Source organism: Hyperoodon ampullatus (genome assembly GCF_949752795.1).
Source record: "Hyperoodon ampullatus genome assembly, chromosome: 11".
In the NCBI taxonomy this organism is placed as follows: domain Eukaryota; kingdom Metazoa; phylum Chordata; class Mammalia; order Artiodactyla; family Ziphiidae; genus Hyperoodon; species Hyperoodon ampullatus.
The window spans coordinates 71110714-71137101 of record NC_136924.1 but is presented as its reverse complement, the minus strand read 5'-3'; the positions used below and the strand labels follow the sequence as shown (position 1 = coordinate 71137101).

General features: G+C 41.4%; 1 protein-coding gene across 1 annotated transcript in view; it reads left to right on the top strand.

Moving 5' to 3' along the window:
• Positions 1–26388, top strand: part of CPM (carboxypeptidase M) — a gene marked incomplete at its 3' end in the record, with an annotated part of 90869 nt that overhangs the window by 42960 nt on the left and 21521 nt on the right. The window contains exons 3-7 of the mRNA XM_079714343.1: positions 974–1071; positions 11501–11673; positions 13063–13247; positions 13939–14109; positions 17608–17760. Of these exons, the coding sequence (XP_079570469.1) occupies positions 974–1071; positions 11501–11673; positions 13063–13247; positions 13939–14109; positions 17608–17760 (780 nt within the window). The remainder of the gene's footprint in view (positions 1–973; positions 1072–11500; positions 11674–13062; positions 13248–13938; positions 14110–17607; positions 17761–26388) is intronic.

Sequence of the window (26388 nt, the reverse complement as noted above, 5' to 3'; positions counted from 1 at the left end):
ATTTTAAAGTGTTTGTATTAAAAGAGCCAGATGATTTTAGAATCGAAAGAAACCTCTTCATTTTACAGATTAGGACACCAACCTTCTTGAGAGACAGGCAGTTTTCATTAGTGGCAGAAGCCCTAGAGTTGAGTCACATAGGCCAGGATTCAGGTCTTGGCTGTGTGATCATAAGCAGTTTATTTAATATTTTTTGAAGGTCAGTGTTTTCATTTGTAAAGTCCGGTTAAAAATCCATCTCCCTGGGTCAGGACAAGGGATTGCCTCAGGTAACGTGAACCAGAGATGCAATGGTAACATCTGCCCAGAGCAGATGTTCAACAATCTTGAGTCTCTGTCCTCCCTTGCCCAAATCACACCATTTATGGCAGAGTTAGGACTTAGAAGTTTCCCTTGAGGCATTGTTAGGATGGCGTGTGCTTTCCGGCTTACATGGCAGGACTCATGCCCATCAAGGACACTCATTGCTGAGAGGCTGTGTTACATGAGCATTTGAATATGACAAGACTCAGGATTTACTGTAAAAACAATCTCCCTTCTGAGTTACATATTTTCTTGCTGTTGCTTTCTTCACGTTCCTTGCACTGAGAGTTATGGCACCCTCCCTATCAACTATCAGTAATAATTTTGTGTAATTGTGTGAATTATCAAGATCGCTTCTATAAAGCACCAGAAACTCAGAGCAAACTATATAAACATTTTGGAAAAATAAGATCTACATAGCCTAATAAGTCTTCGATTTTAAAAAGTCACATTCTATAACAAGAACTTAAATATTTGTGCTAAATTGAAAGGGTTTTGGAAACTAAAAGTGTTTTAAGCAAGGAAGCGTTAGTCACATGAACTGAGGTGGTTGTGAAACATTCATCAGGTGGGAGAAGCAGCATCATTTATTCACTGTTCTCATTCTCCCAGAGTTCCTTCGTCATTTCAAAAGACAACTCATTTTTCTATACTCTTCTTCCCTGTAAAGGCAGAAACCTGTGGGTTCTTATTGTGGGACGCTTTCCAAAGGAACACAGAATCGGGATTCCAGAATTCAAATACGTGGCAAATATGCATGGAGATGAGGTATGTATATGGCTTGAATATCTGACATGTCACCAGAGAAGCTTCCCCTCGGGTCTCTTGTGCTCTCTCTAAATGCAAAGGAAGCAGCAGACGCTGTAGCAAAGAATCTGGAAAGGTCTTCCGGTGAGGCCTTCTGAGAGGATTGAAGGAACCGGGTTCCAAAAACCAGCACAGCCATCTGGTTGTTTACCCAGTGCCCTGTGCAGGTAACTGGAACTTTTTTTGTCTGGGGTCTGGAAGAATAACAGTGCCCCAGCTCTGGACTGCCAGCAAGTCACCGAACTCCTGCCTGTGTTGGTTTTCCCCATCTCTTGCTCAGCATCGAGGTGACCCAGCAGAGGAGCAATATTCTATTTGAACTAAAACAATCAGATCCCAACTAGCTATCCAGACTCCTAGGAGCTGGCTTTTTGAATGCTTTTGTCACTTTCTCTTAATCTAACACTTGGCATTTCCAATGCTTAAGTTTAGAGCAGCAGTCCCCAACCTTTCTGGCACCAGGGACCAGTTTCATGGAAGACAGTTTTTCCACAGACCGGGAGGAGGCAGGGAGTGGTTTCGGAATGATTCAAGCGCATTATATTTATTGTGCACTTTATTTCTTTTATTATTACATTGTAATATATAATGAAATAATTACACAACTCACCATAATGCTGACAGGAGGTGGAGCTCAGGCGGTAATGCGAGCGATGGGGAGCGGCTGTAAATACAGATGAAGCTTTGCTCGCTTGCCCGCCGCTCACCTCCTGCTGTGCGGCCCGGCTCCTAACAGGCTGCGGACTGGTGCCAGTCCTTGGCCCAGGGTTGGGGGACCCCCGGTTTAGACCATCAAGCTTAGGGCTCTGTCATCCCCATCATTCAACAAACTCTTAAATTCTATCATGATGTCTTGCCTCTTTTCCAGCTTATCGGGGATCAACTCTCTTTTTATTTTGCTTTGTTTGTTTATGTTATTTATTTTATATTTTGCAAAATACTCTTTACCACGCCTGCCTGCCCAGCCATTCTTGCCAGGCATTTGAAGATGCTCCTCTCCATTTCTCACCTTTCTTCCTCAGAGTATTTTGAGAATATGACAACTGCAGGATCTTCTGTTCCCCAGAACCCCACAAAACTGAGCAATACAGTGGGAGGGAAAGATAGTGCCCAGTCTTGACAGTAAAGAAAATTGACGTAGGAATATCAAACACACTTAACTTTAAAGAATGTCAAAGAACAGGAATATTCCTATAAGTATAACCTGCTGACTTGCTACGACACTTCCAGGTCTGCAGTAGCGTGGGTGGCACGCACTGCTCGAACGCTGGGCTTCCTGTCCCAGCTTAACCCTCCCCAACCCCAGGCTCTCTAGGAACAGGCTCCACCCCACGTGACACACACACATTCTGCCCTTCCCAGGCACACCACTCAATCTGTCCTGGTCCTGCCGAGCCAGGGGACTTCTTGTCACTGGAGCTCAGATACAAACACTTGCCTTTGAGAGAGTGGTTGGTCTTTGAACGTGATTTGGGGGTGGGTGGAAGTTACTTTTTTAAGCGTAATGGGCTTTGCTCGAAAAGGCTTGATATTGCTGGGAGTCTGACCATAGTTGTTTTTAACAAAACTATTTATGACAGACAGCAGCCCAGACTTCCTTTCTCTTTTGCTATCCAGTCAACTGATCGAGGTCCTGTGGGATCCATTTTTAATAAGAGACATTGACTCCAGTAGCTTATTTATTGAATTCCTGGCATTTCAGAGGTTGCAGCCTGATGCTCAGAAGCTAATCCTCTCAGTTGAAACTTCCAAAGAAAAGCAAGAGTCCTTCCTCTCACTCACCCCTGAATTCACTTGTACTTTCCCAAATTTCTGACATCTTGCCTTCCAGGTAGTTAATGTATCCCATCAAATCAGGGCTCTCTCATTCACTGTGATTCTCTGAGGAATGCTAAGGACTGAGATGACTCAGAGGGAAAAGTCCCAGTGTGTTTCGGGTGTGGGAACCTGAAGTCCTGCTATCCCCTGTGTGTCCCAGCTGGTAGCAGTATCTGGCGGCTCTGGGGGCCATTGAGAAACTTATTATCCTGAATTTAGATCTTGTATGTTCTGTCCTCCTGGAGCCACTAGGAGCTATGGAAAGTGATGGCGTAACCCAGGAGCAAAAGGGTCACTTGGATTAGAAGGTTTAGTCACCCTACGCATCCTTCTTCTCTTAGACCTTCTGGAATTGAAAGAGCATTTTCAAGAACCCACTATTAAAAAGCAACATAGGGCTTCCCTGGTGGCGCAGTGCTTGGGAGTCCGCCTGCCGATGCAGGAGATGTGGGTTCGTGCCCCGGTCCGGGAGGATCCCACGTGCCGTGGAGCGGCTGGGCCCGTGAGCCATGGCTGCTGGGCCTGCGCGTCTGGAGCCTGTGCTCCGCAACGGGAGAGGCCGTGGTGGTGAGAAGCCCACGTACCGCAAAAAAAAAAAAAAAAAAAAAAGCAACATAGATAATATTTGGGGACAGTAGTTCTTAACCTTCTTTGGTTGGATTCCTTGCTATTCTGGCACAAACTTTGAATGCTGATCTCAGGGTCCATGGATCTTCTAGGAGTTTGTGGATTTCACGTGGAGAAGCCCAGCAGGGGTCATATGTGTACCGAGTAGTGTGGTGGACAGAATTGACCACGGTATTTTTTAAATGTTTCCTCTTTTCCCTGGACCCCACCTCAGTGTGTGCGTGTGTGTGTTTCCCACACTTAACCCCATGGCCAGGCAACAGTGAGCATCAGGAAGACCCAGTTATGTTGATCACACACACCATTTTCCCCCCGTGAATTTTCACCTCCTTCGTGATGCCTTCTTTTAGAATCGGGTCTTTATTAAATTAAAAATAACCTGTTATTATTATAAAATCAACATACGTACATCTTAGAAGAAATACAGATTAAACAAACAAAAAGAAAACATTGTATACTGACCTTCTCCAAGTTAGGACTGTCGATTCCTTATCATTTATCCTTCCAGATATTTTTGTGTGTGCAGTTTCACCAAATGAGCAATGCTAATTTGCTCTTTGTGACATTTTTCAGTTAATACAAGCTACCCTTTCATGTCAGTAAATGTTTATCCTATCTTTACCTTATATCCCATGTTCTAGTTTCTCCAGTTGTCCTCAAAATGTCCCCCAAAGTGTCCATTCAAAATTCTGTCCAAGATTATGCATCATATGTGGTTGACATATCCCTTGAATCTCTTTTAATCTAGCATTTAAAGAATCTTTTCATGATGCTAGACTTAAGCAAGAACGTTGATCCATTGTGTGTCCTGCAGAACGTCCCTCATTTTGGATTGTTTCCTTCCTTATAATATCATCGATTTTGTGCCTCTCATCCCTCTATTTACTTCAAACTGGAAGTTAAATCTAAAGGTTTGTGGGATTCAGGTGAAACATTTTGGGCTACTGTGTATCTTTGGAATCGCGAAGGTGGGTGACTTTGGCTGGTGCCGAAGGTCCAGGCTAATTAGCCTGGCTACATCCAGAATGCATGAAGCACGCTGAGGGGAGCAAAATCTACTTGAAACAGCCCATTTTCAAGTGAGAATTGTTACAAAAGAGTGAAGTCAAACCTCCTCTGGTTTTGTATGATATTCCTCTTGTTCTCAGTCACCTTGTCATGAGCTCATGTCCTCACGATGCTGCATCGATCAGGCTGGCAAGTTCCCCTCCATACAGCACTTGCCGACAAGAAAAGAGTAACAGTAGCCAACATTTACTGAGCATGGACTACGCTCAGTGCTTTGTGGGAGGCCTTTCTTTTGCTCACTTCTGCTGAAGGCATGTTTGTTAGTGCGTTGATCAGGAAGGGAATGCAGGTCTCTGTTGGTCCTCTGGGCCTGCATCAGGCCCTGAGCAGTGAGCCTTTCCCAGCTATGGCTCTGCCTCCTTGACCCCCTCCACTGCCTTTGGAACGTTCTGTTTTTAGTGTTTTCCTTTTTACACATAGATCTATGATCTATCTCAAATTAATTTTTGTTGGGATGGATTCCCAGTTGTTCCAGCCCCGTTTGATTAGAAGATTTGGGCTCGTTCACCGTGTGAAAGTGTAGCAAACTCTTAGAGTAAGACTGGAGTGAGCATCTCCATGTCACTTTTCTCTGTGCCTGTCTCATGCCTGATGCCCACCTCCCCTGCCTGATTGCTGGGGAGTCACACGGGGGAGCCGACGGAAAGAACACCCGCCGCCCTTGATAAACCTTTGTCACCTGCTGTTCATGCTTTTTCAGAGTGAGGGAGACATTTCTGAGCTTCTAACTTTTCTCATTTTAGTAAGACTAGCGGGTGTTTTCCTGGTTTATCCAGGTTCTTGTTTGTACACACATCAGCGTGTGGAATTGTAGAAGCCCCAGTCCTGGGTGTCATTCACACAGGCTCCTAAGCGGCAGTGTGCGCACACCTGACGTCCAATCCTTGTTATTCATTGGGAAGGATGAGACCAGAGGTCCCTGGGCGGGGCTCTCTGCCATTCCCCTGCTCCACAAACATTCACATCGTTTGGGAGCGGGGTCTTTGTCCTCCTCGCCCTCCCCCGACATCTCATTCTGCTACTGGCTGGCTTTGTAGTAAACTATTACTGATAATCTAAAATCAGAGCTTTAATGAATGCTGGCATCATCCCCTGGAAATGGAAACATCTAGTGCCCTCAGCCTGAATGTGGGTGCAGGAGAGAAGCCTGGAGAATCACTCCTTGCTCCTTCCTCGAGCCCTTCCTGTTCTATGTTTTGTGCCTATCTGCCATCCCATGTCTTAAAATTTTTGCAGGAAAGAAAATCTTATACCTGGGCAATCTCTAGATTATTAAGACATCTCTAATCCCTGTCTAATGGAAATATCTAAGTGAGGCATGACTATGTGTTTAAAAAGTCAGGTGCCTGGAATTTTAAGCTAATCCAGGAGCAGGCAAAGTGCAGGTGAGAGGCTGGGTCCACAGGTTCCCTTGACTGCAGGGCCCATGGTCTTTAAGTATGGGGGGAGGTCTATGTCTGTTAAGCATAACTGAATTGCCAATTCTGATTCTTTTCTAGAGATTTTTTTTTGAAGCTTCTGTTTCTTAAACATCAATGAATTATTTTTCCTATGATGGTTTATTTGGGTATAGAGTTCTGAAATACCCACATCACACTTAGAATTTCACATTCAGTGGCATTAATTTATAGTTTATTGGATTCCAGATACATAATGGAAAGGAAAAACATTGCAAAAATATGGATAATAGTGATATTTTTCAACCTGAAAATAAAGGCTAAATGTTTTTTTGCACACCTTCTAGGTATAAGAGACATTTAGACAGTAGTTTGTATGTCTAAATGTCTATATTTAGAGTGTATTTTAATGTTCTACATGAACAACAGGACATAATATCCAAAATTGTGCCTATCCTGGAAGATCTTGGGCTGTGTAGTCAACATGCAATAGAGGTTCCAAACTTACTAAAACAAGACAAAACAAAGCTTGCCACTTCTCAAGCCCTTTCTTCCACCACTATCCCAGATGATGACAAAATGTCCTCAGTTACACAGCATGGCTTTGGATAATTATTTCCTTTTGCATTTAGACCAAACTAATCCTTATCCCAGGCAAAGTGTCTACTTCCTTTTAAGCATGTATTAAGTTCCTCATATAATTATCATCTTTCTCTCCATCTCCCTTTTTTGGTGAGGGTGGGCCGGGGGACCAGGGTGTCGAGTCCTTGGCATGATCAGAATTGCTGGCCCCCAGCCCTGTGAAGTGTGTTCAGTATTGAACGTCCTTGCAATGAACTAACTTGATCATTTGTATACCCCCTCTCACTGAGAACCTTAAGTCCTCACGTTTTCAGAAAGTTCCTCCTCAGAATAGTCATGACTTTGTAGTGGATTTGGCAACAGTAACCAACAGTCATTTATTGAGCACATGATATACCTGGAGCTGGGCAAGATACCAGGGCTACACAGGAAGCTGGTTAGGATTCCTGCTGTCAAACCTTGGATGGTGGAGTTGGGGGGTGGGGGTGGGGGTCAGTCAGGGTCGGTCAGGCCATTGTAATATGTGTGAGCACCATCAGGAGAGCACAGGTGAGGAAAGTTAAAGGACCACCTAGGCAGGTCATGGAACCCAGACTTGGGGAGGCCACGGAAAAGTGTGCTAGATAATGTAATATTTAGGCTAATATTTGAAGATGAAGGACTTAGCTAGGCATTAAGACAAATGAATTAAGTCTGTAACACACCATGTGGAGCCCCAGAACTGACAGGCTTATTTTCCCCCAGAAGCTGAATTACAGTGTAGCATTTCAAGAACGGACTCCACCATTAGGAGAGCTGAAGTGTTGGTACTACCCTCTAATTCACTCTCGCACAATACACTACCCAGTTGTGGATTGTTGCTTCAAAATTGTTTTCCAATTGTTCTTAGAAGTGCTAGAACATTCATTTTTATCTATCTAACAAATTCCCACTTGACTGAATTGAAGAAAAACTGATAGAGAATTTATTTTCTGCTTTCTGGGTTCTTGCCATCTTTTTTTTTAAACTTTTTATTTTATACTGGAGTATAGTTGATTAACAATATTCTGTTAGTTTCAGGTGTGCAGCAAAGTGATTCATATACATATACATGTATCCTTCTTCAAATTCTTTTCCCATTTAGGTTGTTACATAATATTGAGCAACATTCCCTGTGCTATACAGTAGGTCCTTTTTGGTTACCTATTTTAAATGTAGACATGTGTACACATCAATCCCAAACTCCCTGACTATCCCTTCCCCCCCACCCTCCCCCCGGTAACCATAGGTTCCTTCTCTAAGTCTGTGAGTCTGTTTCTGTTTTGTAATAAGTTCATCTGTATTATTATTTTTTTAGATTCTGCATATAAGCGATATTATACAATATTTCTCTTTCTCTTTCTGACTTACTTCACTCAGTATGACAATCTCTAGGTCCATCCTGGGTTCCTGCCATCTTAATGACTGGATGAATTAACAGAGAAAGACTGTAGAAGCTGGTGTGCTCACCCAGCCCTTCAGGCTCTTTATTAGGGATTCTTTCATTAAGTCCACACTCTCACAAAAGGAGCTAAATGAAAGGCTGGTTAAGCTAACGGAAACAGTTTTGACCACATTCTTTTTTAAAATTTTAGTCTCTCTAAGGTTTCATATTCAAAGACTTAATTTTAAACGAAGGGAGGTCTATACGTAAAACATGAATGAGTGTTTGAGACATTTATATTAAGGTTGAGAAGAATTAACTTGAATAACGTGGCATAAATTTGCTGTTACAGAGACAGGAAAATATGGTCCAAGAAAACAAGAGGACTTTGTTTAACTCCCTCTGAAATTTCATCTGTTTACCTCACCATTTTTTAAAATTATCTGACTCTTAATTGGTTCTTTATCATACTTCCAAGATTTTTCTTTCACCCTCTGCAGTTACAAACTTGTGGTTTGTTTTGGAATATGGAGACAAACAGAAAATACCTTGGTCACACATTCGTTACCTTGAAAGAATCATGATTTTATTGTTTTTGTAAAAATAACATAGGTTTTCTTTAATTTAAAAAGCAATACTAGAAAAATAAGAGGAAATAAAAACTATTCAGAATACTATCGCTCAGAAATCACCATCATTAGTATTTGCCAGATGCTATTCTAGACATCTATGTATTTCTACAGTAATAGAATGAGAGGAATCAAAAGGATATAAAATGAAATATGTGTCATATTATACATGTTATCTTTAAATAAGAAGTATGAGATTTAACTTTACTTGAATTTAACAGAACAGAACTGAAGTGAAATGAAAATAATTGGTGAACTTGGTATTTTCTCAAAATAAGAAATTATCAGAAGATTCTTCTAAAGTCAAAAAATTAGGGAAAACTTTGGGCTTCCCTGCTGGCGCAGTGGTTGAGAATCTGCCTGCTAATGCAGGGGACACGGGTTCGAGCCCTGGTCTGGGAAGATCCCACATGCCACGGAGCAACTAGGCCCGTGAGCCACAACTACTGAGCCTGCGCGTCTGGAGCCTGTGCTCCGCAACGGGAGAGGCTGCGATAGTGAGAGGCCCGCGCACCGCAATGAAGAGTGGCCCCCGCTTGCCACAACTAGAGAAAGCCCTCGCACAGAAACGAAGACCCAAGACAGCCTAAATAAATAAATAAATAAACAAATGTGGGTTTTAAAAAAAAAAGAATTTTTAAAAAATTAGGAAAAACTGAAATTATAATGATTTGAAATATATAATTTTTTAAACTTTGGATAATATCCTATGACCCATTGCTGGGAAAAGTGAAGGAATTAGCACTTTGAAAAGTCTTCTGTCCTCTCCTTTCCTCTCCCCCGGCACCCACCCTTGCCGTTAGCTATAAACCTTAACTTTTACCTTCTATCCTATACCACACCACCACAGTTGCTTAATTTAGTTCTATAGCTTAATCACAGCTTCTTACTCTTTGTTTTCATTTTCTTGTGGGTGGATGAATTTAATTGCCAACTCCTGTCTTGAGTTTGGGCATGCTTGAGAATGTAGGATTCAGATAGTTAAGAGGAAATTCACATTTAGAACCATGTGGGGATTCCAATATATCTCACTTGGTACTTGACCTGGGACTCAGAGGGGCCTCAGGTTTTTCCTGGTACGTCCCTCTAATGGAACCATCCTACAGTCTCCAACCAGCATTTAGAAATCTCACTTCCTTCTCTCTTTCCTTGACCTTTTCTCTTCCCCAACCCCTGTCCAGAAAAGCCCCTTCAACCAACCACACTGTCCACCTTTAAAGCCATCTTTCACTGCTTAAAATTGCCAGCCCCTCCTCCTCTGGTTTCAGGGGAGCCAGTAAGGAGTGTCCAAATGTGCGTGATCTTCCAAAACATCGAATTGGAAACCCAGTGTGTGACTCACTTGACTTTTTTGGTTATTAAGGACCTTTTGTAAGTTTGTAAGGACCTTTTTCAAGTGACAATTTTGACTGTAAAAACAAAAATCACAGTGGTGGAAGAAGATAGACATGAGTAGGAAAAAAATTGCAGTCAGAATGGAATTCTACTCTGAATTTTATGGCTACCTATAAATATGTAATTTACATATTTAAAACTTTCTTAGTTCCATTTTAATTATTCTGTGTTCATTAGGATAAATTCATAAAATGTGATCTCTTTGCTTGCCAGCGAGGGGCATAAAGTATGGAATTGCTCACCCTTTGTCCGAACAATGAATTGCTACAGAGCAGTCATAAATGAAAATTCTTTTCCTGCCCACGGCCTTCATTAATGCACCAGAAGCACTGTCCTTATTTACCCACCTGCTGCCCTGATTTCCCATATACTAACTCCTCTACAACATCTGATCACATGTAAGGGGTAAATATTCCTTACTTAGAAGCAGAATCTTTGAACTCAGGATTACAGGGTAAAAGTAATATAGCCTAATCAAATCTTTCTAGAATAAGGTTGAATATGTGAATTCCTTTAAAAAAAAAAAAGAGTAAATCTCTCCCTTGGGGATTATAAAGCAAGCTCTTTCACAGGCCTTCAGTTTCCCAATCATTGTTGGTACATAAGGTAATTTTAGGTGAATGTGACCATGTTTATTTTCATAGTCATGCTTTTATTTTACTATACAATTAGAAACATATCTAGCAAAATGGTAATTATACAACGTTTCTTATTTTTAATGTAAGTAAAAAGTGAGCCAATGTAAAGAAAATGCAAACGAAATAATAGTATAGATAATATGCAGATATGGCAAAAAATTGTGAGGATGTTGTGCCAATGAAACATGAGGATGTGGAAATCAGAAATACAGAGGTACAGCAAAAATTGCACAACTGTGCAAGAGGGGAATTTGGAGATAAAAGAACTTGGAAACAGGGGAATATGAAAATCATACCTATTTAAATTAACCTACTTAAATTATGCATATTACAAACTCAGATTTTTCTCTATTAAAATCTACATGTCTATTGCAGTGGTTCTCCACGAATCACCCACCGAGACACGCACCACGGCTCTCCCGTGTGCCAGGCATGCTTGTGGAGACGCACAACTCCCTGCCTGATCTCTAGCTCCCCGTCTCGCCACCACTCCGGGAAGTATTTGGAAGACAGACAAACTGGAAATAGGATAATAAGAATAACCTTTACTCCACTCTAATTCATTTTTAGTAAATTATTTACTTACAGGTACTTTTTTTTTAAGTTAACTTAAAAAAAGCCCAAAAAACAAAAACCTTTTACTCACAAAGGTTTTGCAGCACACCACTGATGGATTGCCATGTGTCAGAGTATCAGTATACCTGAGAAACGGTGGTCTGACAACTGGTTTTGGTTTCACATATCATGTGTAGTGCTTCTTGTTGGGGAATTTGTGCTTCGGGGACTGTTTTCCTCTCACCTAACAATATCCTCTTCTCTCTTTAACACCTATAGGCTGTAGGGCGGGAAATGCTGCTCCATTTAATCGAATATCTCGTAACCAGCGATGGAAGAGACCCTGAAATCACAAATCTAATTAATAGTACCCGGATACACATCATGCCTTCAATGAACCCAGATGGATTCGAAGCTGTTCTAAAGCCTGACTGTTTTTACAATAAGGGAAGGTAAGCACGGGCTAGTCTATCTTTATTTAAAACACAACAAAAGCATAAAAAGGCCCCTATCAGATCAGACCCCTTCGCCCTGTAAAGAGAAGTTAGCGAACCATCTCATAACCTGTGTCATGTCGCTGCTGTGCTGGAAACTTTTCAGGGCTGCCCATTGCTTTGACCTTGAGAAGTAAAATCCTGAGCAAGGCTGCTTTACCCCTGCACCTGCCTCACTGCTCTGGCTTCATTGCCTCTTCCCCCGCACTCACCCTGCCGTAGCCGCTCAGATCTCCCTTCATCTCCTGCAACCACCAGCTGCCTTCTCACCCCTGGCATTTTCCACCCCTCCCCCCACACCCCGCTTCAACAGCATTTCCTCAAAGCCTCCTTCCCTAACCTATCAGATATTAGAGCCCCAATTATTCTCACATCACCTGGCACTCTACCCTCATAGCACAATCTTTAATGTCTCATTTCTTGTTTAATGTCTACATGAGGACAGGAAGGCTGCCCGTTGTGTTCATCCCGGTTAAATCCCAGGGCCTAGGGTAGTACCTAGACCCTCAATAAACAGGTTGATTTATTAAGCCAGCACACAAACTAATCACAAAGAAGAGTGAGTCTTGTAGTATTTCTGATTTAAATTTACTGTGTTTCAAGCAGCCTCAGGAAGTTTGGAATTTCTCAAATGTCTGATAAACACTGATATTTGTGCAATTAAAATTTTGTTTTGACCAAAGATTAATCAATCACCACTTGATTCCCTTCCATGTTTAAGTTTTTTAGCCTATTTAAACATGGCCAGTCCACTTTTCAGAAATACGTTTGTATAAAAAATAGCATGTTCCTGTTGTTTCTGTTACCAATTGCTATGGAACAAACTGCCCCCAAATTGAGGGACTTAAAACCACCACCTCTTTATTTACTCTCCACTCTGTAAGTTAGGAGTTTGGGCAGAGCACAGCAGGGATGGCTAATCTCTATGCCATGATATCAGGGTCCTCAGCTGGGGTCTGGCTGGGACCGTATCTCTAGAGTCTCAGTTCTGGCTGTCACCTGGGTTCCTCATTCTTGCACATGGACCCTTGACGTGGATAGAACTGGGGTCTCAGGGTTCCAAATGGGAGTGTCAAGAGCAAAAGCCCTGAAATGCAAACACTTATCAGACCTCTGCTTACATCCGAATCACTACTGTCCCATTGGCAAGAACAAGTCACACGGGAGGGGACAACATATTGTGTGAATGCCAGCTGTGATTCACTGGAGGCTGCCAAGGCAACCATCCACCACCTCTGTATTCATATTTGGAAAAACACCTGGAGCCCAAAGCAAAGGTCTACACACTGCACGAATCTGCTCCCTCAGACAGCAATAGTAAACCCTAAAAAATTCTTTCTTTTAAAGGGATAATAGTAACTTCTATGACCTGAATAGAAATTTCCCCGATGCTTTTGAATTTAATAATGTACCAAGGCAGCCTGAAACTGTGGCAGTCATGAAGTGGCTGAATACAGAGACATTTGTCCTTTCTGCAAACCTCCACGGTGGTGCCCTGGTGGCCAGTTACCCATTTGATAATGGTGTTCCAGGTAAGCAAACTTGGGCCCAGCTCTTGCTTTCTAAGTCCAGAGTGAAACTGCAAACTCCCTGCCTCTGAATGGGGATACACTCTTCCTCTCCCCACTTAACTTCTCTGGCAGGGATAGAAAGAGCCCCATTCTCTTGACCCTCAGCTATCCTTCCTACAATTTGTAAACAGTAGATGGGCAAGGTGGCTGAACTGATAACAACACGGGATTACTTGACATTCATCAGTGAAACAGCAAAATTGGGATTTAAATTAGCCCACAAGAGGCAACACGGCTAAATAAATAAATAAATAACACTAATCATGTAAGTAATAATTTCTGATTCCTCTTAAAACTGTGGGATAAGGTATGTACCAAGGACTTAAAGTATTCGAGTGGCTTCATTTAATCCCTACAGTACCTAAGGAAAGTTTACTGACCTCCAGAAATCAGCAAGAGTGACTAAGGGTATTTAACTTTTAAGCTGACTGAGTTTAGACATGTACATGGTTATTTTGTGTGATATTGCCTTCTGTATGTCCATTAAAAACTAGGAAGAGGAGTAAAGGGAGTATTTGTGGAAGTGGGTAGAGGATCTCACTAGGAAATTAGAGCCTTTGTGTGTGATGTGATGATGTATGTGCTAATACGGTGTGTGCTTCCTCCGACTATAACTTCAACTAAAAGGTCTTGGTCTGTCTTTCATGTACAGCCACTGGAACGTTATACTCTCGGAGCTTAACCCCTGATGATGATGTTTTTCAATATCTTGCACGTACCTATGCTTCAAGAAATCCCGACATGAGGAAAAGAAATCCATGTAGAACTAAAATAGAGTTTCCTGGTGGAATTGTAAATGGATACTTTTGGTATCCACTCAGAGGTGAGTTTCTCTTCGTTCTGCTATTCTCCTTACTGCCTTCACCCCAGCAGTTGCCAAAAGTTAGGCACAGTGCAGTCCTTTCAGTCATGTCTCTGTCAGCTAATATCACAGAGCAGCGAGGGGAACTGATCATTTGAGAGATGCTCAGACATGTTCCCCACTGCCAAAGCCTCCTGAGTTCAGACACTGGTTCAGCATTTACCTTGGAAGCTGGGAACTGTGCCAAGAAAGATGAACAGGACACAGATATTAAGCCCAAGTTTAATAGAGAAGAGCAACATACAAATAAATAATTGTGATGGCATGTAATGTGAATAAAAGTAGAGATTTAGGGCTTCCCTTGGTGGTGCAGTGGTTAAGAATCCACCTGCCAATGCAGGGGACACGGGTTTGAGCCCTGGTCTGGGAAGATCTCACATCTTAGTTGCACGGAACAACTAAGCCCATGCACCACAACTACTGAGCCTGCGCTCTAGAGCCCGCAATCCACAACTACTGAGCCCACGTGCCACAGCTACTGAAGCCCACACGCCTAGAGCCCGTGCTCCGCAACAAGGAGAGCCACCGTAATGAGAGGCCCGCCACCGCATCGAAGAGTAGCTTCCACTCACCGCAACTAGAGAAAGCCCGCGCACAGCAAGGAAGACCCAACGCAGCCAAACAAAATGTAAAATTTTTTTAAAAGTAGAGATTTAGAAAAGGTACAGTGTATCACAGGGGTATAAATCCAAAATACATCAGGGAGTAGTGAAGGCCTTAGAGAAATGTAATGCTTATGTCTCATCCAGTGGGGACAGCTGCTACTTCGGACAAGGTAATTATTGCCATGCAGAAGTGGGGGGCAATATTGCCAGATCTTCCAGTTTGTGAAGCAAGCTGGATATTTCCATGAAGCCTCCTAATTTTAAAACCACTTTGCAGGCTAAACAAAAGAGCCCTCTAGTTTTTCTCCCTTGGAACAGGACAGCCAGGCGAGGGAGGGAGTGAGAAGCTGGCCATGTAGGGAACATGGCGGAGGGGTGTTCTTGTCAGAAGGAATAATATAAGCAGCAGACCAGGGGTGTCAGAGTCCTAGTCTGGAAATTGACAGAGAATAGGAGGGACCTAGGACAGAAGGGTGAGAGGGGAGACAGTGGGCTGGAACCAGGTTTCCACTGCCTCAGTGCAAAGTGCCCCCTTCCAGACTGGTCAGCTGACCCTACCAACAGCAACCCCCATCCTGCATTTCTGCACACAGGCTACTTCCTCAGTTGTCACTTTGGATGCACAGGCTGTCAAGTAGTCTTGCACAAGCTGGGACTTCTGTGTCTGGGCAGGTCTCTGCCAGCTTTCCAGATAATATAAATAAGCATAGACCACAAGTGAGAGGAACCAGGACCAGCCAGATACCAGAACATCCCAGACTTCTCTCCGATGTCTGAGAGACAGCCTCCCCACTCCCACCGCAGGGCTGCAGCCTAGTCCCCGCTCACTACTCTCCATAGGGAGGAGAGGGCCCCCTCCTGCCCAGTGGCAGTGCTGTCCTTCATGTGCATTGTCTGTAACTCTCAAGACAGATCCAGATGTGTGGGAGATTAACTAGGAACCTAATTTTGCTATTGGGAGTTGTTCCCAAGTGTGCCTGTGTCAGCTGTGTATCCCTGTGAGAAAAAAAGAGGGAAGAACCAGAAACTTTGAGGCTTTTAGAACAGAGCATTCTGGTTCAGCCTGGAGGTTTTTTCGGCCAGGCCTGACTGGCATTATCTGGAGTGGCACACACTCTCCGCACTTGGTATTCTCCATCCAGCGTGCTTTGCACACCTGTTTTGCCATTTAACTTCTTTCTACCTGAGACACAGCCATCCAGCCAAGGGCTTTTGTTTTGTTTCATTTCTCTCTTCCTTTTTTCCTTCTTCTATTTCTTGGTGAAAATGAGGTCAGAGAGAAATACAAAACTTGTAAGTAAAGGAAAAGAAAGGACAGAGTAATTCTTCCTGGCTAAAATCTGTATGTACATAGATATTACTCAATGTTTACATAGTATTTTGACCATTTTATGAGCATAAATTTTTTTTTACTTCATTACTTCCCAAATACCCTGATGAAACTGAGAATACATATTTCACTGGGCAGGTATCAAGTATAACTAATTAAAACCTGGCAGAGACTACTTCCTTCAAAGTTACCATATTTCTTCAAATCCAAGATGCCACTGATTGTAAAACATGTCCCACCAAGAAAGAAAAAGTTTCCAGCCAAACTAATAACCCAATGATGTTATTCAGCCATCAAATTTAAGATACTTCCCAATTCAGAGGTTTTAAAATATGAAAAGTTTTGCATCTTAGAAAATAAAATACGGTTATAACCCTTTGAAAATAGGGTGTTGAGAGGTAAGAACTAGAAAGTGAGCATGGGCAGTGGTAACCCCAGAAGTATCAGGGGCCTGGGTCTTCCCCTGCTCCCTGAGAATCACATGGCACCTTCCCTCTCATCCCCAAACTCAGTGCGGTGTGATGGCTGAGAGCATGGGGGCGCTAGGAAGATGGGCTGTGCTCTAGTCTCAGCCATTCACTGGCAAGAATCCCTGGGCACATGACCTACCATTTGTGATTAAGCTTCCTCATCTGTAAAATACGAGTGATAATTACTGTGAGGATTAAATGAGTGGATGATGAAGCTCTTCAAACAGTACCTAGCAAGAGCAAACACTCAGTAAACACTGGCCATTATTATTCCTCCAAATTCATATACTTAGCTTTACAGAATAAATGTGTTTATGAATGGTTTGTAGAAATATTTTAAAAGAAATCTCACTCTAGTTTATATCTGTTTAAAATGTAATTTAGGAAGAAATGTAACTTGAAGAATCCTTTTTTTTAAAAAAATAAATTTATTTATTTATTTTTGGCTGCGTTGGGTCTTGTTGCTGTGCATGGGCTTTCTCTAGTTGTGGCGAGCAGGGGCTACTCTTCGTTGTGGTGTGCGGGCTTCTCATTGTGGTGGCTTCTCTTGTTGTGGAGCACAGGCTCTAGGCACACAGGCTTCAGTAGTTGTGACTTGTGGGCTCTAGAGCGCAGGCTCAGTGGTTGTGGCACACGGGCTTAGTTGCTCCGCGGCATGTGGGATCTTCCCAGACCAGGGATTGAACCTGTGTCCCATGCATTGGCAGGCGGATTCTTAACCACTGCGCCACCAGGGAAACCCTTCAAGAATCCTTTTTGTAATTGTGATTTTTAAAAAGGACCCTTTCTCTATCCCTCACTTAATTTTGATGCACAGCTAAACATCAGTCAGCTCTGATTCAGTCACCCATATGGGAGTATTTAGGATTGCTTTGTCATGTCTGGATAATAAAATGTCAAGCTCTAATTGTACTTGCTAATATGTCAAATTCATCTTTTCCTGTTTACATGTACTTTCATTACAACCGTCTGATTCACCTGTCCCCAAGGTACGTGATACTTGGTTTCACTCCAATTTCAGACCTTTAAAAAAATTAAATATGCTTGTGTTTAGGTGGAATGCAAGATTACAACTACATCTGGGCCCAGTGTTTTGAAATTACGTTGGAGCTGTCATGCTGTAAATATCCTCGCAAGGAGAAGCTTCCAAGCTTCTGGAACGAAAACAAAGACTCACTGATTGACTATATAAAACAGGTGCACATAGGTTTGTAAGATTTTCTTATTAATTCCTGTTAACACAAAATATAGCATTTGGCAAACCCTCTGGGTTGAGAAAACGCAAGCCCCTATTTATGTTTTCTAGGTATAGCCTCATTTTTAGTACCAGAACAATGGTTCAGAATTCTCTCTGCGTGAACATCCGCAGCCTGTGAGAAATGCAGCACCTATCTGTTCATATAAGAGAAAGCATGATGTGTGTTACTTTAATATGCGGGTGTAAAATCCAGGGTACTTCTAATTTTACAAGGTGAATGACCTGGAAATCTGGCAAAAGATCAGGAAAACAGGCTGTTACTCTGTTACATTATCACCCATTTAGAAAGAAGCCAAGTTTGCTTGTCACTTGCCATATAATATCACAGACCAGAGAACTTTGGACATGCCATTTTACATTTTTTCTAGAACTGGGGTGGTAACCTAGCACCGTTAGCTTCAACCCCTCCCACGCCTCAACTCTGCCAAATGACCTGGCATTGGGAGTCTTTGCAGCCTGTTTTTTTTGTTTTGTTTTGTTTTTTTATAATTCTTTTTTTTTTTTTTTTGCGGTACCCAGGCCTCTCACTGTTGCGGCCTCTCCCGCTGCGGAGCACAGGCGCCAGACGCGCAGGCCCAGCGGCCATGGCTCACGAACCCGTGTCCCCTGCATCGGCAGGCGGACTCTCAACCACTGCACCACCAGGGAAGCCCGCAGCCTGTCTTTTGATGGCTGTCTGGCCTTTATCACAGATAAGCAGACTTAATGTGACAAGAGTGGTCCTTCTCAAACAGGTGCAGCAGACTCACCAGGAGGGTTTGTTAAAATGAGATTGCCAGGCCCCATCCCCAGAGTTTCTGATTTAGTGGGTCTGGAATGATTAACATCTTCCCTGGTGATGCTGACGCAGCCGGTCCAGGGACTACTCTTCGAAAACCATTGTACTAGAGCAACACATTGCTTGTGATGATGATGGAATCCTGGGCAGGGTGTGGAAGGCTCTTCTGCATTGACCGGGTTAGTTGTTTTTCTCCATTCAGAATGGCTTGCGGGGGAGAAAGGTATCAGGAATTAGGGCGACAGTTATGCTACCACATCAAGCCAAAGTGCAGGATGTGTGTTTGTGTTGAAGAGGTTTGCATCATGGGCCTGCTGCATAATTACATAATTCCTGGATTTTCTGCACGCTTCACACCAAAGCTTCCCACCTGCTGAAAAGAGATGGAGACAGTTGAGGCAGGGAAAAGTCAGAAGCAGAGGGGTACAGGGCTGAGTGCAAGGACAATTGGGAGCTTCCCTTGGCCACACATCCCTGACATGGCTACTTCTTCCCCCTTTCATGCTTGACTCCCAACCTCTTCACCCCCATGACACAAGTACACAAAGATTATTTTTGAATTGGCAGGGCTGCATCTAACTGGCTGAGACATTTATGGGGTAGGTTGATGGGGGAGATTACAAAATGTCATCTTTTTTTTTCACCAGCATCTTAATAATTTTTATTAAGCTTATTATTGGGCCTTTTTCCTTTTTCATTATGGCACCAGACTTTGTATTCTGGTATGTCTCTACTTGACTTTTCTCATGAGGCACATTTCTACTTTGACTGTATTTCTACCTATATCAATCTTTTAGTGTGTACTCTGTCCTTTTCTAAAATTCCTCCTTCAGAAGCATCAGCATGGGAGTGCAACTGAACACAAAATACACTCCACGAACTGCACTGCTATCTTCAGAATTTCAGTCTAGCTGGAAAGGTTATTTACTGAGCCCTGAATTAAGGTGGGCTCTGAAGTATCCTGCTGAAATAACATTGCCAGTGAAGGAGCTTTGTAAACTGTTAAATAACATACGAGTTACAGCCTAACCATTGTTATTTATTAATTTAAAGTGCTTACAAGTCCATTTAACTAGGTTTTATAAAGAATATTCATACATCTACCTGTCCCTATAATCAGATGTGCACAGCTTACTTAAAAAAACATATGCATATATTAACACATCAACCCTGCCCCCTGTGGTTTAAGACAGGGTTTTGTTTTGTTTTTGTTTTTGTTTTTGTTTTCTAGTTTAATAATGATACCCTATTTCAAAACACTGATACAGTGTGGTTACTGTTACTTGATAGAGAGGTTCTCTCCTTATTGGTGCCCAATAGGAAGGCAAAGAGTATCTCTGATTGTGAGTAATGGAAGCAAACATCTTTTTACCGCTATTGCTCTGGTTTAAGAAAATCACTGATGTTTGTCAAGCTGCATCACATTCACTGGTTCAGTGTCACCACTTGCTAAGATGGTCTCTGAGATTTCCAGATGGGTCAAAGTCTCTGGCCTACCTTGTCTGGGAAGGAAGGACGAGGCCTAGATGGCAGGAGCCTGGGTAAGGCCTAAGCTGTTCTGTCATCTGCCCCTGTGTGAAACTTTGCAAGCCACTTGTCTCGAATGGTTTTAGTCAACTGATAGCTGGGAGTAATAGCATATGCCTTGTCTCACCCCAGCTTGTTCTAAGGCTCCGATGGGGTCATTCTTTCAATTAAATCTCACTGCCAACTTCAATCTAAACTCAGGTCCTTTGGTGCTGTGTTGTCATGCTTAGAGGGTTGACTAGGCTCCTGTTGGGATGAGGGTAAGGCAGACATTAAGGCGAGTGTGAATTCTAGGGACCTGGAATGTCCTGCTTGTTCCCTCTCTGGGGAGAAGCAAAGATGAGCAAGACCTGATATTACCTGCTGCTGTTCTCTCCCTTGAACTCCTCAGAGCAGATCTGAACCCAGAGGTTTGGGGGATGGCCCACAGCATCCAGAAACCTAAGCAACCTGGACCTGAGAGAATCTGGTATGTGTTGAGTTCCAGAAGCCTGTGAGACACAGATACGCATCTGTTATCAGATCCAAAGTCAGTGGCAGCTATAATCATAAGGTGGGGACATGGGAGTGAACAGTCTCCCGAGTACCACCGGCTCAGACTCTGTGCTATGGCCAGTCCTTGCCCAGCACGGGCTTTTCATCCACGGAGCTTGATACATCCCCAAGGGAAGGAGAGCTTTACATTTCTCCCCCTCATTTCCAGATGTGGCCACAAAATTTAAGTCTCAGATTTTATTCTCCTTTGCTTATTATCTGAGCTTTTTTCAAAATTTTGCTTTATGTTCTCCTGATGTCATAGTGCTGGCTGTCTCTGCATCTCTTTGGATCTACTGGTCTTTTTTCAATTTTTGATTTCAGCATATAGAAATAAATAATCTCTTCTGGTAAAACAATCACTTCCTTCTAAGTGAAAAGTTTGGTGGTGCCTGGACAGAATATTGAAAAGACGTATAAGATCCAAAGACAGCTTATATTTGGCTGGTGCTATGGGGTTTTCCTCTAATAGAAATTCTGTATTTAAGCATGGTCTGTGTTTGTTCAGTAACAGAGTGATATTCAGATATTCCCAGCTTGAACAGTTGTCTCTAGGTTTGGCTAAGGGTCATACAGAAATGAATCTTTTAATCTTTAGAGGACATTGAATGAGAGTCAAAACTGGAATATGAAGACTTTTGGCAATCGACCTGACTCCAAATTACTCTTCCTTTTCCCATGTTTGAGGATAGCCAGACTACCAGTCCCTGGAAATCTTTGTTTAGTTTGACACATGATATAGGGGTGTTGTGTGGGTACCTAAGGCCATCCAAAAACACTGTTCATAGACTGTCAAAAAAATTCAAATCTGTCCTGTTAAAGTGTAACAACCAATTCCAGCCAAGAAGGAATTTGCAAATTTTTTTAAATTTGAAGTATAGTTGATTTATAAGTTGTCTTAATTTCTGCTGTACAGCGCTATATATATATATATATATATATCTGAATATATATGCATATTCTTTTTCATGTTCTTTTCCATTATGGTTTATCACAGGATATTGAATATAGTTCCCTGTGCTATACAGTAGGACCTTGTTGTTTATCCATTCTATACATAATAGTTTGCGTCTGCTAATCCCAAATCCCCAATCCATCCCTCTCCCACCCCCTCCCCCTTGGCAAACACAGTCTGTTTTCTATGTCTGTGAGTCTGTTTCTGTTTCGTAGATATGTTCATTTGTGGCATATTTTAGATTCTACATATAGTGATATCACATGGTATTTGTCTTTCTCTTTCTGACTTCACTTAATATGATAATCTCAAGGTACATCCACGTTGCTGCAAATGACATTATTTCATTCTTTTTTATCGCTGAGTAGTATTCCGTTGTATGTATGTACTACATCTTCTTTATCCATTCATCTGTCGATGGACATTTTAGGTTGTTTCCATGTTTTGGCCTTTGTGAACGGTGCTGCTATGAACATAGGGGTGCATGGATCTTTTTGAATTATAGTTTTGTCTGGATATATGCCCTGGAGTGGATTGCTGGATAATATGGTGATTCTATTTTTAGGTTTTTGAGGGACCTCCATCGTGTTTTCGATTAGTGGCTGCACCAACTTACATTCCCACCAACAGTGTAGGAGGGTTCCATTTTCTCCACACCCTCTCCAGCACTTGTTATTTGTGGACTTTTTAATGATGGCCATTCTGACTAGTGTGAGATAATACCTCACTGTAGTTTTGATTTGCATTTCTCTAATAATTAGCGATGTTAAGTATCTTTTCAAGTGCCTATTAGCCATCTGTATGTTTTCTTTGGAGAACTATTTAGGTGTTCTGCCCATTTTTGGATTGGGTTTTTTTTCTTTTAATTGAATTGTATGAGCTGTTTATTTTGGAGATTAATCCCTTGTCAGTCGCATAGTTTGTAAATATTTTCTCTCAGTCCGTAGGTTGTCTTTTCATTTTGTTTATGGTTTCCTTTGCTGTGCAAAAGCTTATAAATTTGATTAGGTCCTGTTTATTTTTGTTTTTATTTCTATTGCCTTGGGAGACTGACCTATGAAAACATTGCTTTGATTTATGTCAGAGCATGTTTTGCCTATGTTCTCTTCTAGGAGCTTTATGGTGTCGTGTCTTATATTTAAGTCTTTAAGCCATTCTGAGTTTATTTTTGTGTATGGTGTAACAGTGTACTCTAACTTCATTGGTTTACGTGCAGCAGTCCAGCTTTCCCAATACCACTTGCTGAAGAGACTGTCTTTTGTCCATTGTATATTCTTGCCTCCTTTGTCAAAGATTGACCATAGGTGTGTGGGTTTATTTCTGGGCTCTCTATTCTCTTCCATTGATCCATATGTCTGTTTTTGTGCCAGTACCATGCTGTTTTGATTACTGTTTGCTAAATTTTTTTTAAGGTACCGTGACATTTTTTTTCTTGGTGTCTTCTGCCTTAGCATCCTGAATCTTTGGTGTAAAGTCAATTTCAAAGATAGCTTAATTTTTTATGAGTTTGGGTTGGTTTTGTTTGATTTGGTTGGTTTTGAAGACAATGAAAAATACAAAAGATGCCAACACACATACTGCCAGTACTACAAGCTATCTTGCTCAAATGCACAGACTTTCAAAGTGGCAGGAAGACTATAAGTTAGTTCAGAGACCTAAGGAAGGAAGAAATAAGCATAGCTTCCTCCTTCACGTATTCTTGCTCTTGTGGAACAAAGATGAACTGAGATCCCAGCAACTTATCCAGTATTTCTGTATCAACTTCAAACTTATATAGCTAGTCTTTCTTTTCCTTTGTATCATTTTTCTTATCCAAATAAGAAGAAAGAGAAGGATTAAGAAAGGATTAATATTCGTTGAGCCTCCTGTTCTGTTACTTGTGTTTGATCTTCACAACAATCCTGGAAGGTATACATATTATCCCCATATTATAGGTGATGGAATTGAGGCTTGGGAATGTTTAGTGACTTGGGAGCTGGGATTCTAATGTATCACAGGACTTCCTAAGAAGGACATAATGGAAATCTCTCTTCAAAAAAGAATGCCATTGAAATTCAATGAATAAATGCAGAATCAGTTTACTAAATTATGACTGATTATGGTTGGGTACTCCCTGAAGATCAAAGGATACGTATGACCCTTGAACAACATGAGTTTGAACTGTGTGGATACACTTATATGTGTGTGTTGGGGGCGGGGAAGGGAATTGGTTTTTGTTTTGTTTTGTTTTTTCACTAAATATGTACTACAGTACTGCACAGTCCATGGTTGGTTGAATCTGCCAGTGCAGAGAGGGCCAACCGTAAAGCTATATGTGGATTTTCAACTGTGTGGAGGGTCGAAGTCCCTAACCTTGCATTGTTCAAAGGTCAGCTGTAGTAGGAATAAATATAAATGGAACCTATTTTTTTTTAAGGCAAAAGAGGAACAAATTAAAATGGAGGTTTACATAGTTGACCTAAATTGAAAAAGTGAGAAGGAAATGTGGAATTTAAAAATTCCTTCTCTTGAGGAAAATAATGAAGAGTCAAGAATCAGGAAAAAGTTAAAGGCAACTTGGGTCAGATAGAACTTAATGTTTGAGGTAAAAATGTTGTTGGTAAATGTCAAAACTTTTAGATTTCATTTTAACCTTTTCTGAAGGAAACTATTTAATGTGTGCCTCATATTTTTCCTGTCCTGGTAAATAATTACTAAGTTTACTGTTTTGGGACATTTCAGGGAACTTTTTTCATTGTGGCCTCTTCTTTCTCGTTTATGTCATTACGATAACATGACTTGTCACTGAAGTGAACAAACTGGAATAGGAGAATAGGGTTTAAAATGAGAGGAGTCTTAAAATATAAATGGCCTTTTATTAACTGTATTCTTGAAATTTCAAGGTGAGGGGTATGGCATCGGGTTCAGTGTGGGCTCTGAAGACTTAGCATGGATTTACAGCCAGGCTGTGCTGCTTTATTAGTTATATGAGCTTGAAAAGGTTATTTAATAATCCAAAACCTTAGTTTCCTCATCAGTAAAATTGTGATAATAACATTGCCTACCTCATAGAGTGGATGTGAAGATGCAGTGAGAAAATGCACATTAAGCACTTAGCATAGAGCCTGAACTATACTAACTGCTCTGTTAATGATGCCTCCCGTTATTAGTAATAATAAGACTCCTTCAATCGATTCCATGCTTCCAAGCAACGCTGTGATTATAATTTTGTTTCCCAAGTAGTTTGCCTGACCATGAGACACTCCCTTACACAGATAAGTATCTTATTGTAAATGGGCATTTTTAACCTTTATTTAGGATTTTATGGAACTCAGGCAATACAGTTTGGTGACTGAGTAAACAACTTGGAAATGGTAGGAGTAGATTTAGATTGTTATCTATGTTCTTTCATTTTGATAATATGCTATAAATGGAATATTCAACAACAACAAACAAATTTAACCTATAAATCAGATTGGTAGCTTGACTGTATTTTAAGTTATATCGAAAATAATGTTCATTGCAGCACTGTTTACAATAGCCAAGACATAGAAGCAACCTAAATGTCCATCGAAAGAGGAATGGATAAAGAAGATGTGATACATGTATACTATGGAATATTACTCAGCCATTAAAGAGAATGAAATAATGTCATTTGCAGCAACATGGATGGACCTAGAGATTGTTATACTGAGTGAAGTCAGAAAGAGAAAGAGAAATATTGTATGGTATTGATTATATGTGGATTCTAAAAATAAATGATACAAATGAACTTATTTACAAAACAGAAACAGACTCACAGACTTAGAGAATGAACTTATGGTTACCAGGGGGGAAGGGTGGGGAGGGATAGTTAGGGAGTTTGGGGTTGACATATACACACTGCTATATTTAAAATGGATAACCAACAAGGATCTACTGTATAGCACAGGGAACTCTGCTTAATGTTATGTGGCAGCCTGGATGGGAGGGGAGTTTAGGGGAGAATGGATACATTTATATGTATGGCTGAGTCGCTTTGCTGTGCACCTGAAACTATCAGAACATTGTTGATTGGCTATACTCCAATATAAAATAAAAAGTTAAAAAAAGTTTACCAAGTTCTGATTCAAGATGGTGACATAGGAGAATCCTGAACTCACCTCCTCCCATGGACACACCAAATCCACAATTGCATATGGAACAGTTTTCTCTGAAGGAAACCTAAAAACTACCTGAGTGACTTCTACACAAGAAAAAACCCACATGGAAATGGGTGGGAGAGGCTGAGACATAACCTTGCCATAAACCCATCTCCAGCACAGCAACCCAAAATCAGGAAGGAACTCACAACTTTAAGCTTCTCCCTGAGGAGCAAATGGTTTGAACTACACATCTGGTACCCCAACATTTAAGACATGCACCCAAGAGATAATCCCACAAAACATCTAGCTTTGGGTTTTTTGTTTTGTTTATTAGGTTTTAAAATAACACTGAATTATTTTTCATGCTAAATCTTTTATTAACTCTAAAAAAATTTTATTTTATATTGGAGTATAGTTGATTAACAATGTTGTTAGTTTCAGGTGTACAGCAGAGTGATTCAGTTCTACATATACGTGTATCTATTCTTTTTCAAATTCTGTTCCCATTTTGGTTATTAGAGTATTGAGCAGAGTTCCCTGTGCTATATAGTAGGTCCTTGTTGGTTATCTATTTTAAATATAGCAGTGTGTACAGGTCAGTCCCAAACTCCCAATCTATCCCTCCCCTCTACCCTTCCCCCCAGTAACCATAAGCTTGTTCTCTAAGTTTGTGTGTCTGT